General features: G+C 32.0%; 2 protein-coding genes across 3 annotated transcripts; one reads left to right on the top strand and one right to left on the bottom strand.

The window, feature by feature from the left end:
• The first annotated feature begins 2073 nt into the window (after window positions 1-2073).
• On the top strand, window positions 2074-13665 carry LOC128157720 (uncharacterized). The gene is made up of 2 exons (XM_052820325.1): window positions 2074-2140; window positions 10998-13665. The coding sequence occupies exon 2, from the start codon at window positions 11000-11002 to the stop codon at window positions 12371-12373; it is 1374 nt and encodes a 457-aa protein (XP_052676285.1). The 5' UTR covers window positions 2074-2140; window positions 10998-10999; the 3' UTR covers window positions 12374-13665.
• Window positions 2186-10492, bottom strand: LOC128157719 (uncharacterized). 2 transcript variants are annotated; one of them, XM_052820323.1, is made up of 8 exons: window positions 9711-10491; window positions 9154-9206; window positions 8600-8671; window positions 7960-8058; window positions 4919-6071; window positions 4502-4779; window positions 4061-4258; window positions 2186-3872 (listed from the first exon to the last, which is right to left on the bottom strand). In XM_052820323.1, exons 1-7 carry the CDS (start codon window positions 10096-10098, stop codon window positions 4088-4090), a joined length of 2214 nt encoding a protein of 737 aa, XP_052676283.1. In that variant the 5' UTR covers window positions 10099-10491; the 3' UTR covers window positions 2186-3872; window positions 4061-4087. The 2 variants fall into 2 exon arrangements, with proteins under 2 accessions (XP_052676283.1, XP_052676284.1); XM_052820324.1 differs by having other exon boundaries at window positions 2186-4258; window positions 9711-10492.
• Window positions 13666-14269: the final 604 nt, after the last annotated feature.

Here is a 14269-nt window from a genome sequence, read left to right as displayed (position 1 = left end):
TATACAAGTGTATTTGAAAAAACACATTATTGTCAATCATTTAAAAAAAACTTTATACCCGGCTCTTTCATTTAGAATTTTTATTTGCATAGATACACAGTACATCTTCTCAAGACTTAGCCCAGATGATGACTAACTGCCACATCTAATCAATCACAAACATGCTATTTCCCAGGAAAACTAGGTTTTTCAATCGAGTCCAGATAATAAATCTACTTGATCTTTGGTTTGTCTTATCCACTTTTGTTTTTGAGTGGACCAAATTGAGCGGTTTGGATAAAGATCAAAAAAGTCAGTTTGCCGCTATCAATCGAAAAATTTGTCACTGGGTCAAGAAGTATCCGTTTCTCGAGGTAATAAGTTAGAGGTGGAAGTTTAGCAAATTACACATTTAGTTAATCATGATATTTACATGATAAATGTTACCTTTATAATCTTAAATCAAAGCATATCAAAGTTTTTACTTGATAATCCGTTGTCCGTTGAAAGGGAATTTTCAACAGTAATTTATGTAAATGATATGAATAAAACACCTAACATAACTTATTGAAGCTCTCTCTTCTCTCTCTCTCTCTCTCTCTCTCTCTCTCTTGAATTTATTTTAGCTCACCTGAGCCGAAGGCTCAATTAGGCTTTCTCTGATAAAAGGATGATGTAAATTACGTCCCTCAGTAATTAGCCATTTTTTCGGGATTTTTATTTTCATTTTGCATGTACTTTATCTTTGATAAAGGTGCGTGCATGGAATTTTTTACCCGAGGAAAAATTTCATTAAAATACACAGGTGCATTTAGGTATATTTTGTTCAAACAACTTTTCAATGTATTTTTTCAAAATATATAAGTAAAAGAAGAACGATGTATCTCATTGCGCTCGTATGTAACTTTTAAAAATATGCGAAGTCCAGAGGGTCTCCCGATTATGAATTGATGTTGTTTACTTGTACGTGCCAAACGTGTCACATGACATATATTTTGGTAAGCGTGTTCGATGTGATTATATATGCAATTTATTTTCATTTATGAGTATACATTATTTGTATGTAACATGTGGTGTTATCAACATATTTTGTTTCTAATCGCTACATTTTCTCCAAACAGTAGAGAAACGAGACTTTAGCAATTAATAAAGTATAACGTGATATATAAACGAATCTTGTTTATTCTGCTTAATTCCGTTATATGCATATGCATGTAGTTTGTTGTACACACGTCCACCCATTCTATTCATTTTTATTCATTGGAAGGACAGGATCACAAACGTAATTTCCTGTTACAGGGTGTATAAAATCATCGATAATGTGTCATTTATTACATTTAAAAAATCTAAGCTATCAATATTAACGAAGTTGCTCACATTTATTCCCTTTTGTTAAAAAACATTTAAGAGCATGTTCGATTTTTTAAAAATAATTCGATATATAAAAAGGGACCATGTTCATAGATTTAGAGATATCATCATCTGTCCTTTGTCTGTCGTGATCTTTCTCTCCAGAACGACAAATTTTATAACCAAACTTAAAAGAGCATTTTTAAAGAAAGGGTTTTTAAATGAAGGGTAAGTTTCCCTTTAAATGGGGGATAATTGAAAAGAAGTGAAAATAGGGAAGGAAAGTTTTAAAACGTTTTTTTTTAAAGAGACTTAGACACGATTTGAGCTCAAAATTTTTCTATTTTTTCAATTTTAGTATCTAAAATGGTCAATATGAGTATGTTTCAGAATTTTTCAAAATTTGTAAGTGAAATATTGAGTTAAAAGCAAAATACAGAGTTTGAAGTGCTTTGTTAAACAAAGCTCAAGGCTTGTTATTGTTTACATATGTGTGAAATTGGTATGAGTTTCAATCTAATGTTGTTGTTTTTTAATTGATAATATAATTTATGAACACATTCAATATTAAGTTTTATCATGTTGAGGGATGTATAGTTCAAATACAAACTAGGGTTGCTTATCTTAAAAAGATCTGTTTCTGGACAAGAAAAGGTCATAATCTAGGAGCAATATTTGAGTGTTTGCAAACTGTTCACTGAAACCTGAATAAATATAACGAGCAGACAGTCTTTCATCCAATCATTTGAGGAGGAAACATCAACTAGCGTGTCACACGGACTGTAATATATTGAGCTACTTCAGCATCAAGGTAAATAACAGTAAAGATGTGTCAATGACAAAAATCAACTTAAGTACAGCTATTTGTAAGAACCAGGCAGGGGGTGATTCATGACCAACTCAGATTTCTATGAAATTTTAATATGAAGTTTTATGGACCACCAGAACATCATTGGAGATTATGACTTTTTTGTTCAACCTTTGTTGCCATGGTAACATGGCACCATGTAAATGTACCTAAACAGCAAACACCAAACGCATACTATTTTGAGTTTATCACTTACTTTAGGCAATTAAAATTTTTTTTTGAACAAAACTATACAAATTTTATTTTTGTTTCTGGAAATATGGCCCAATATATTCACTGTTAATCATAATAACAATATTAATCTACCTTTCCAACAAATGGTAAAAATAAGTTTAAAACATGTTGTTTTTTAAGAAATTGTCATTAAGGCTTTTTCTCAGAATCAAACATTTTCAAGGGCAAAATACGTAAAAATGCCACATGTGCCAAAATTTTGAGCACAGAGGGTAAAAAGTACATATCCCTTACTAAACACTTTTAAGATAAAATTCATGGGTTTTTAAATACATAATGTGTTACCATGGCAATGAAACTACATGAAAATTCAAATATTGACATATACACTACCTATCATCATATTTTGGAAAGATATTGTGGACAAATAACACTTGTTAAAGAAATCTTAATACCTAAAATAGAAAGTACACACATTGAACATTTTAAACTTCAGATAAAACCGATGGGTTTTTAAAAAGCATTTGGTAACCATGTCAATAAAATTTCTCAAAATATCGTTTTCATAAAAAAAACCCCAAAATTGTTACATTTTGTGGACATACTGCTAATAATAAATACAAGTTTAAAAAGATATTAGGCATATAAAATAGAAAGTACACATCCTAAAAATGACAGAATACAGATAAAACTTGTGACTTATTAACTATTAAACTGTTACTATGGCAACGAAATATCCAAAAAATGGCCTTAACAAATACAACTTATGGTAAATTGCTACATTTTGGGAGCATATTTCAGTTAGCCGCACAAGTTAAAAAAATTTTGAGCATATACATGTAGCAAGGGAAATACATATCTTAAACCTGAATTAAAGCATTTGGAATCTTAGTATTACTCTTTTACCTTAGCAACAAAAAATATCATCACAATCTGTATTTGATTAAAATAAAATTTTGTCAAATATTTAAAAGATCAAACTGAGATAATAAACGAAACATTCATTAATTTCAAATATACAGAATTGAGAATGCCAATCCTCACAATTCAAAATTTAGATAAATTGTAAATTTCTGTTACCATGGCAGCATAATGACTACTGAAAAAGTTGAAGCAGAAATGACTTTTCACGTGTATATCTATATATAAATCAAAGTAAAGTGCTGTGCTAATATGTTTCAACAAGGAATATTTCAAAATCACAAAGAGTCTATTTGCTAGTAATTATGACTGTGAGCAAATTAAAGTTTAGCTTTTTTTTTCATTTGAATTCTTTAAAATTGACAATTGCAATTTTAACTTTAAACTTCCACAACTGCACATTGACATCCTGCTACACCACTTCCATCCATTATTGCCTTCTTCATGTCAAATGGTGTTGTTACATTTTCTCCAGATGAAACAAACATCCTTAATTTGGATCGCATATGGGCAATTTTGGCATCGCAATAACTTTTTCCTGCCTGAGGTTCACTGAAGTCATAGCGTACAATGCTGATACCTGAAAAAAAAGTTATTAAATCCTTATAAACATTACTTTCATCATTTGCACAAATTCTGCCAAAAAAATCTATGATGCAATCATAAACCAATGTTTGTTTAAAATAAAACAACAACAAATATCATGGTTTTCTTTTATACCCAAATATAACAATAAAGAAAAATCATTTCAGGCATTTGAAATCTCACCTGTTCTTTCACTAATTCCATGCATGCTCAGCCACAGGCACCCACAGTGATAGCAACCTGCATTGTCACTTCATAAAAAAAAACTTCTTCAATTCCAGGCATTTGTACTCTTATACTCTTTAGGATGTGCTCAATGGCTGATGCAACAGCAAACCAATCTTGCCTCACTGCTCCAAAAATGTGATTGAATGTCTTGTGCTATAAGTGCAAAGTTGGATTTATCATTTTCATACCTATACATGCATAATCAATGCTGTATACTACTATAGATTGTTTTCTCTCTATCAAATTAAAAGACAATCTACCCTACTTCCATCTTATTCAAATGCGTCCAATTAGTCAATGTCTTATGTATATCATGTGTATATAGAGTTCTCAATCTTTATATCATTGATATATTAAAAATGTGTGACATTGTCTGAATAATATCTGAAAAGGTACCTTCAAAGATCCATCTTCTGCTCTAAATATAGCAACAGCAACATGCCAGCTCATGCCTTTTTGTCCAAAAAAATCTGATTGCTTTTCTCTATAAAGTGCAGGAAGGAACTTCATTGCCCAGTCCATAATAATCAGAAGTTGGTGTGGCTGCAGCTCTTCTAATGCTCTATATCTACCCTCTTCTTGGTTCTGTGTCCTTAGTATGTGGGCTTTCCAATCTGATATTTTCTCAAGAGCTTTCTCTGCTGTTAATGCTAACTCTTCTGCTATGTCAGATGCTGTGAACAAAAAATGGGAATGTTAAAATACATGTTAAATGAAGTGCGTTGTTGCGAATATAAAATAGCTAAGCTCTAATTCTAAAAAAATGCTAAAAATATTTAATATAATATTGCTCTGCAGAAAAAAATTACTCACTTCTGATATTTTGGATTTCATTAAACAAGGCACTGTTTATTTCATTGAGGATGTTGCATTTTCCACAAATTTCTTCATGGGAATGATCACATTCTTCCTGCAACAGCACATTGGTTGGGTGACTCAAAGCAAACTTCAAACAATGATCTTGGCATCCACTAGATAGTCCCACGCTAAATTTATATTCTGACTTGAGGTACATCTTTAGGGATTTTAAGGCAGTGGTGAGATTGGCAACTGTATTTGTTTCAGATCCTAATCCTTTTAATTGGTCACACATTTTTATTAGATCATCTACAGCTGCAGCACCATCAGTGGCAATGTTGTCTAGACCTGTTAGGTTGGTTCTCTTACTTGCAGAGCATGTAGACAGAATTTTGTACAGAGTAGAATCTGACAAAGGAACAAAACCTGTTTCAGAGCAGTATGACTTGTACATTTGTAGGAGAGAAGAGTGGCATGTTGTTCTCACTACTTGGGGTATGGTGACAGTCTGTCCATTGTCACAATGCAAATCTTTTGTTCCATATGAACAAATTTGATGAAATTTTGGATCCAAGAAAAAAGATAAAGCATGCTCCAGCTTTTCTTTGTTCATGCGATGCCGGTATCCTGGTTCCACATGTCCTGGTAAAGAACCTGCTCCATGAGATGCAGCATGTGCTCGACTTTGATCAATTTCCCACTTTGTAAGTCCTGGAATGAGTTTCTGAAGTTTTGATTTACTATGTGCATTCGGCAAGGACAGCAGGGACAGAAGTTGACGTTTGAGAGCATTGTTTTCAGCTTCACAATAGAGTTGAAGAATTGTATCAGTGATTTCAAGTTCTGTTTTATCACTTTGCTCTGTATCCTCATGACAGTTGTCTTCATAAAGTAACTGGAACATATCACTGGATTGTCCTGGAGCCAAATGATTGAGAACTGTATGCACTACCTCCTTGGCCTTCCTTTTTAAATATCTTCTTGTGCTAGACTGGACCTCCCTCAATGGAGTTTTCAGCTGAAACTTTATTGGGCTTACTTGGCCACCACTTAGAGACATCAAGGTGTTGTTCAGATTTTCTATTCCATCTGCGAGATGTATTTGTCCTTCTAAGGAAGTGCTCCAGCTAGATTCTTGTGACAAAGTATATGTTGTCGATTCATCTGTCTGTGAAAAAAATTGAAATAATCACTAAAAACAATTTTCCATCGAGTGAATTCTAGCAATATGTACACCTCTAATATATGTACAATTGATCTGCAAAAGAACAAATACCTATCTTGAGAACTGTAGGAGGAGTTATCCGTACAATGAGGGTACCCTATATGCAATATTTTGCCAAAAAATTACTAAGTTTAAAAGCTGGTATTTTTTTCATAAATTATCGGAAATCACAATCCTAGCAATATGCACACCTCTAATATATATATGTACAATTGATCTGCAAAAGAACAACTACCGTTTTGACAAATTTTAATCTACACTATCTGAACTGACTAAAGTAAGAGCTTTTCTAGAAAAATTGTGTTAAAATAAAAAATGATTTTTAAAGATTTTTCTCTATATATTCCTATGTAAAAATTTGACATCCCCCCCCCCCCAATTGTGGCCCCACCCTACCCACAGGGATCACGATTTGAACCAACTTGAATCTATACTATCTGAGGATGCTTTCACATGAGTAATATCTTTTCTGGCTGATCAGTTTCTGAGAAGAAGAATTTTCCTTCTACATTCCTATGTAAAAATTCAACATCTCCATTGTGGCCCCACCCTACCCCCGGAAATCATGATTTGAACAAATTTGAATCTACACTACCTATATGAGGATGCTTAAACACAAGTTTCACCTTTTTGGCCAAATGGTTTTTGAGAAGATTTTTAAAAAATACCAACAAATTTTCAATGATTTTTAATTATCCCCCCTTGAATGAAGTGGCCCTTCATTTTAACAAATTTAAATAGTGGTTCTGGAGAAGAAGTCAAAAATGTAAAAAGTTAACGTACAAACAGACAGATGATCAGAAAAGCTAGCTCACTTGAGCTTTCAGCTCAGGTGAGCTAAAAAGTGGCCGCGCTCACATACCCCACTCTCTCACATTAATTGACATTTATTGTACACAAAATGAATGTCTGGTAAGTGGTAATGTATAAATACTGCACATAATTTAATTTAATAAAGAAGCACAAGTTCCGAAATATCATCTCATCACATGCACATCTATACATTTGTCTTTAACAACAAAATTCTACATGCAAGTTGTTGCAAGAGGTGTATTTAAGCCATATGAAAAAAATAAAGCTTCTATAATTATGATGATCGTGTGATTTAGCATAAATTGATATAATTTATTTGCTTGACAAATCTAGTGAGTATTAACCGCATTTTAACTCACTGGATAAATCACATAAAAAAATCACAAAATTTACAAATCCTCTTTATATATATATTTATGTCCAGTCTTCAATTTTTAAAAGACAGTATTTGACAACTTTACATATGAAACACCACTAGACATCATTGAGATGCCCTGTTTTTACAAAAGTGCTACAGGGGATTCTGCTTTGACCTTAACCTCTACTAAATTTGGGTCAAGATCATTGCACATTCCTTAATTAAACAAGTACTCTATGGGCAATGAATAAACTTGATTCATGCTCACCTCACAGCCAATACCTACTGGCAGTCTTCTGGTCTAGTCTGAGATTCATTGGGTCAGAGAGAGAGAGAGAGAGAGAATGAGAGAGAGAGAGAGAGAGAGAGAGAGAGTGATCAGAGAGAGCAAAGTCAAGACAATGATTTTGACAAATCAAGGTCTGCTAGTCCCTCAAGGTTGATATAAAAACTTGATTCAGGGTCACTACACAAGTCAACCTTTACAAGAAGGCACCTTGTCTGTGAAGTATTTGCCAGATTGGGCCAAGGGGAGAGAAAATATGCCCCAGATAAGTGATACCAGAAAGACAGATGGATGGACAGACAGACAGACTGATCCCTATTGGGTGCCGGCTAGGAGGATACAAGTTTTAGGGAATCAAGTATCAAAGCAAATACCTGTGACAAAGTCTCTGAATGGCACTGTTCAGCGGAATTCTCTGTCTCTGAATGGCACTGTTCAGCATAATTCTCTGTCCTTGTTTGGAGGTTCCTGGACTGTTGAAAATGTATTTATGTTCATAAGTAAAAGATCGAACTCATACAGGTTTTATTTTAAAATGCAAATTTTTTAAAACCGTTTGTTCCAATTCTTTGCTCATTACAGTATTTCTGTAAATAATTTTTCATCCCAATCAATTCTCCAAAAAATTTATAATATTTTTTCAAATTACCCAAGCAATATTCATGAATCTCTTTTCAAAGAGATAAATTAAGAAATATTCAAATTAAAAAAAAAGAAGGTTTATAACAGGTTATTAAAGAAGAAACATATGTACAATGTGCATGTGACATGGAAATGTATAATTTGAAAACAAAATCATTTGACTTTGTCCACATTTGAGAGTTGATCGATTTACTGTACTTTTATGCATCATTAAAACAAACTTCAGAAAGTTTCTGACAAGTTGTACACACAACTTTCTTCGGGATTTTATTACAATTAGCCTCATATTTTATAAGCACATGAAATTAGTGCATAAAATAAAACTGTTAGAAGACTAGTGAGAGATAAATCAATAACAGCTGATAACGTTACCTGTGAGGTTGCTTCAGGGGTGTCATCTGAGGTAATTTGGCAATTTTGAGCAGAAGATGCATCTTTACAGCACTGAAATTATGTCATACATTGTATATTAAAATTTAGCTTGACAAAATAGTTTGTTACTCCAAAATAATAACTAAAACGAGCCACAAATGCATCTGAACTTTAACTTGGCCATGCAGCGACATAAATTCTTTATTTTATAAATGCCGATCGCGATTGTTTTTAGTTTAATTTGTGTATGACATGCAATTCTGATAAAGTCAATATCATAATCATATTGATTATGGACATGATCAAACAGATAAATAAATTGCAAATTTAAATACATTTTGTTAAAAATGCAGCCAAATTATTTTTAGAGTTTTATATACTAGGTATTATGTACTTTAAAATAGCATACAGAAATAAGTTTTTATGTGTGTGTGTGTGCTCATCTATTCCCTTAATCAATCATGTATATCATACATGTATAAGTTATTTAACAGCATTCAATTCATTGTTTTATTTGTTTTAAAATAATTAAAAACATAAAAATTATTTCTTACCTCGCACCATTTCATTTCCTGGGTTACATTTTTTCTACATCTACTGCACAAGCCTAAAAATGTATTTTAAATTATACATAAAAACATAGAAGCTAAAATATGTTCCTTTATTGTGTCTTGAGTTAATTTAATAGAATTTTTTAAAAGGCATTCAATAAAGACACAAGCGTGATATATCAGAGACATATTAAAATAACAAAATAAATGTTATTTATGTCTCTGGATATATTAATTGTGGCATTTTGCACTTATTTATAGGTGCTCCCTATTTAAATCAATATAACAATTTTTTTTATCTCCATATAACCTACTACATGTATAAAATGTTACAGAATAAAAATTTTATACATTGATTAAGATGGGTTTTAGTGCCTATGTCAGAGACATAAATAACAGAGATTGTTATTTATGTCTCTGCCTATGTTAATTCTGAAATATATCCTGTTCTCAATATTATATAAATTGATATGTGTCTGCATTTTTAACATGTATGCAAAATCTATTCACTGACATGATATATGCAACTTCCACTACACAAATACAATACATATATATACCTGAGCCAATAGGGACAATATATCCATATACTGTATGAAGGTGCCGAGACATAGACAAAGTAATGCTCCTCCCAACCTCTGCCTTTGCCGTTGTACGGTGACTCGGGTGTGAGCAGGATGACTTCTTCTTCCATCGTATTCCAAGGGAGTATCGATGAAATGGACAGATGGTATAGTCCCCAAATAGCGAAAAAACACCAGCACGGTAACATATCTGTCCCTCAGAAGCTATATCTCCTATGTTACATGATTTGAGGTGGTTTTTAATGTTTCTCCTACAGTTTTTCACGTACACTAAGCTGTTTTCATTTGGGAAATAAGGTGATGTGGTACACTTGCTTTTATCAGGTAAAAATGAAGAAAAACTGCTTACAAGACTACTTTCCATGGATTCTTATATTCCCCTAATATGAAATATATTAACTTCATGTTTAATATCTTACTTAATTTCAAATAAAACTACATTTTCTTTCCTGCATAATCCTCACCTTCCATGACCTTCCACACACAGAAGAGCATAACTGTACCCTTTTCAACTCCAACACTGAAGAGCGACAAAGGGAGATAACTAGATTTTGATGAAATTGCATAATTTCTAATCGTAATATATATTCGTAGTTTGGATAACCCATGGAATTTTCAGTTGATATAAATTCTGCATAATCAATTAAACATAATTTTGTTTTCCATATACCCGGAAAATGTAGGATTTTTAGAAACAAACCTTAAATGTGTAACCACTTTCAATAGAGACTGTAGACTGAATCAGCAACTATGGTGTTTTTTGAGTTCATTTTTTTTTAAACCAGTGCACACAATCAAATTATATTTAAGAAAAAATATTCATATAGATGTTTTTTAATGTGTTTGTACCAATTTTTATAAACAAATTAACTATCATGAATCAGTCATCTATGTTTCTGCCTGGTTCTTACAAATAGCTGTACTTAACTCCTTTTCGACATTTGATGCCTCTGAATACTTTTGATTGAAGTTACTATGTCAAGCTTCTGTCACTCACAAAAGATGTAAATTCTGAGTATACTGATATAAATGGTCAACCGGGGCTATGAAAACATTCACATTTTAAATTCACTCTTATATTTAGGTAAATATATTCAAATTATTGGTGTTTTGTCTTATTGGAAAATTAGTAGAAACCAGATGTTGCTGTAACATGATTAACACATTAACACCAAATATGTACTTCGATAATTGCTTTCAAACTTTTGGTTTTTACAAAGAACGTTCTTATCCTTTAGAAAATAAAAAATATTTTCTTTTCAGCAATGGATCAACTCTGGAGGTATATTTTAATCTTAATTTTTCTAGAAATAGTCTTAATGACCTTCATCTTTTCATTAGTATCTGAAAGTCCGATAGCTATAATCAATCACAGAAAAAGGGATAATGCACATGTCCACATCCAGATGAAATCGAACACAACCGTCAAATTAATTGAAGATGGTATCGAAAATGGAAACAAGACAGTTTTTGCACAGTTGAAAAAGGACCTGGCCGTGACATCCAAAATACCTAAAACAAAATTAAGACGCAATGTCAATACCAACAAGAACAAAATACATAAGAGTACAAATCACCAACTACATGCACTTGTCAAATCCAAAAGATTGTTGATCTTGAAATCTAAACATAGGACGCAACATAGTGGTCTAAATGGTAATGTTACTACGTTGGATGCAACAAATAAACAAAACACCACTAACGGATATGAAAGTCTCTCCAATTCAACATCTAATGTGCCGATGAAAAATCAAACGTTTTGCACGTTTTCCTTCGACGAAAACAGTTTGCTCCAAGCAAGGAGACAATTATCTCAATCTATTAGTATTAACTTGTTTTATGTCAATCTTAATATAGAAGGGTTTCACAGTAGTATAAACAATGTGAGTGATGATATTTTACATTGGCAATACGTTTTAAAAGATGAAAATTTTCTCGTTCAGTTGCCAGTTGACTTTGATCTCCTTACCTACGGTTTACTAATTCACGACCACGAAGAAACAGTGTTAAAAGTAAATCTAACTTACAACAAATCAGACTGCCTTGAAAAAGTCGACTCGGAGAAAATTCAAATCGTTCGTTTCTTATTATGGACTGAACTGTTTCATAATGATACTAAACATTATCTGTGTAACAGAGATTTTGAAAAACAACTAACGCGCAACTTTGTATACTACCTGACAACTGTTTGGGTTGGAGAAGATTTGATTTGCACGGGAATGTCCTCTGATTACGGATTATACAATATAAAAGCTAAAAAAGATCACCTGCCTTTAGTAACCCCGGTGTTTTGTTACCTCCTTTCATTGCAATTCGTATGGATCTTTCTGTTATTGGATATAATAAAAATAGGAAATAAACGAGACACACTTGTGACAAAAAGTCCCGGAAAGCTTACAACTAATGATATGAATAAAAGGAAAAAATGTGTATTCATAAATCTATGCCCGACTTTTTCGCAAACTTATCAAAAACCTTCATACACAAGAAACGATAAACCATACGGTCTTAAGCAGCTTGTTATAAAGTTATTATTCAGAAGGACTTGTTGTTTCGAAAAAAATTTATTGCATAATTTTCATATGAGATTGCTTTTTATCATGTGGCTTTTTGTGTTATTACCTTTTGAATTTATATAGAACAGCAGGGAGATATTTCTTATTAAAACAGTTAAATGAAGATTATTTAAATGTTTTTCGACCTAGTGAACCATTTTTTTTTACTTATTCTTGAAAGATAAGGGAACGGTATGCCTGGCAGCTGATGCTTGTTATGCCACACTTTTCCCATTTATTTATATATTTGTCGGCCGATATTTGTATGAGATATTTATGTCTAAAGAAAAGCAGCAAATTTGTTGTTGTTTTTTAGAAGAAGAAAAAGAAATGTTGAATGCAGATGTCGATACAATAAGTGATAGATTTACCTTTCGATATTCCCAGTTTTGTCGGAAAGTAAATCAATTATTATGTCCTAAGGACTGTTGTAAGGAAACTACAGGTAGAAAATGGTGCAAAGATTATTTCTCTTGTCGCTGTGACAGTGATGATATATGTATGTGTTTATATAGTTCTATTTCAGTTCCTTTTCCAGTGTTTCCTTTTGTTTGCTTTTCCCACAAATATACATGTCTGTCAAAATGTGATAATTGTAAATGTAAGAACTGTTGTTGCAGTTGTTTATGTTGGATCCTTTTATTCATCGTACGTTGTGTCTGCAATGTGGTTCTTTTCATCGTTTTGTACATTTTGTGCTTACGTCCGATATTTTCAACATTTACTTTTATGCTTCGGTCATTTACTCATATCTTTTTTGTTGCCCTCCCAAATAGAGCAGCAATTTTAAGATACACTTTGTTGATTTTTACTACAATTGCATATTTTGTTAAATATATTCACCAACTAATAAATATGAATGCAGAAATTTTAAATTATATCTTTAAACTTAAAGAAGAAGAAATATCATCAGAACTTAACAATACAGAAAATTCTGATAGTCTTGCTTACAATGTGGAAAACGTGAAAGAAGAAATGTTTGATGCTATCTATAATGAACTAACATTTGTAAGGAAGAGATTCTATTTTCTATATTTAAAAGTTGTGATTGTATTTATGTACCTGTTTATCACTATTGAAACTTTCATTACAAACACAAAAGCCTTAATTGGGCCAAATTTTCAACAAATATTACAGTTTTTCTTAATTATAATTGGTCCCTATGCAATTTCCTTGTTTCTGAAAGCAAACAAAGACGACTTTCTTACCGAGGAAAATAAAAGAGATATTAAAGCTGCATTTATACGTTTTCAGTCGGGTAAGCAAAATCGTCAATCAGACACTCTCTGTTGATAATAGCATTTAAATTCAAAAGACTGAGTACGCTATTTATGTATAAAACCACAATAAAGCAATTACACATATATTTGATTTTTAAAAAATAATCCTATTGTATATATACTGATTCATTTTGTTGTCAATAAATTTTATAAACATTTCTATGGGATTTTTTTTGCAGTCTATACAGTTGTCAAACTGCCAGACGCTAATTGCATGAATGAGATTTGTATTCTTTTTCAAAATTCTAAATCAGTTAGCATAGAATATTATACCCTGGTTTTCAAAATAGCATTTTTATCACTAAGAGAATGATTAGAGATGTAATTATTTTATACCCGTTATATGATAGCATCAGTGATATAAATAAACCCAATAGGTATGTTTTAAACCTGTTAATCTAACAAGAGGCCAATAGGCCTTAACAGTCACCTGAGTAGCGTATAACCCAGACACAAACTTGTCGGGGAGTCTCATATATTCATTTAATTGGGTTTCATTCTGAAATAGAAAAAAGTTTAATTTGTACTGACGACCACCTCCCTGCCAAAAATCTTTTAAAAAGAACTAAGAAACCTATAATTTTGGCAAAAAAACCTTAAAGATCTGGTCTACAACAAACAATCATGAATTCAGATTCCTTTTCAAATGTGTGGGAGTAAAGAAGATCATTTTTAAATCTTATATGCATAACACATATAC

This window comes from Crassostrea angulata, chromosome 8 (genome assembly GCF_025612915.1).
Source record: "Crassostrea angulata isolate pt1a10 chromosome 8, ASM2561291v2, whole genome shotgun sequence".
NCBI classification, from domain to species: Eukaryota; Metazoa; Mollusca; class Bivalvia; order Ostreida; family Ostreidae; genus Magallana; species Magallana angulata.
This window is presented reverse-complemented; position numbering and strand designations above follow the sequence as displayed.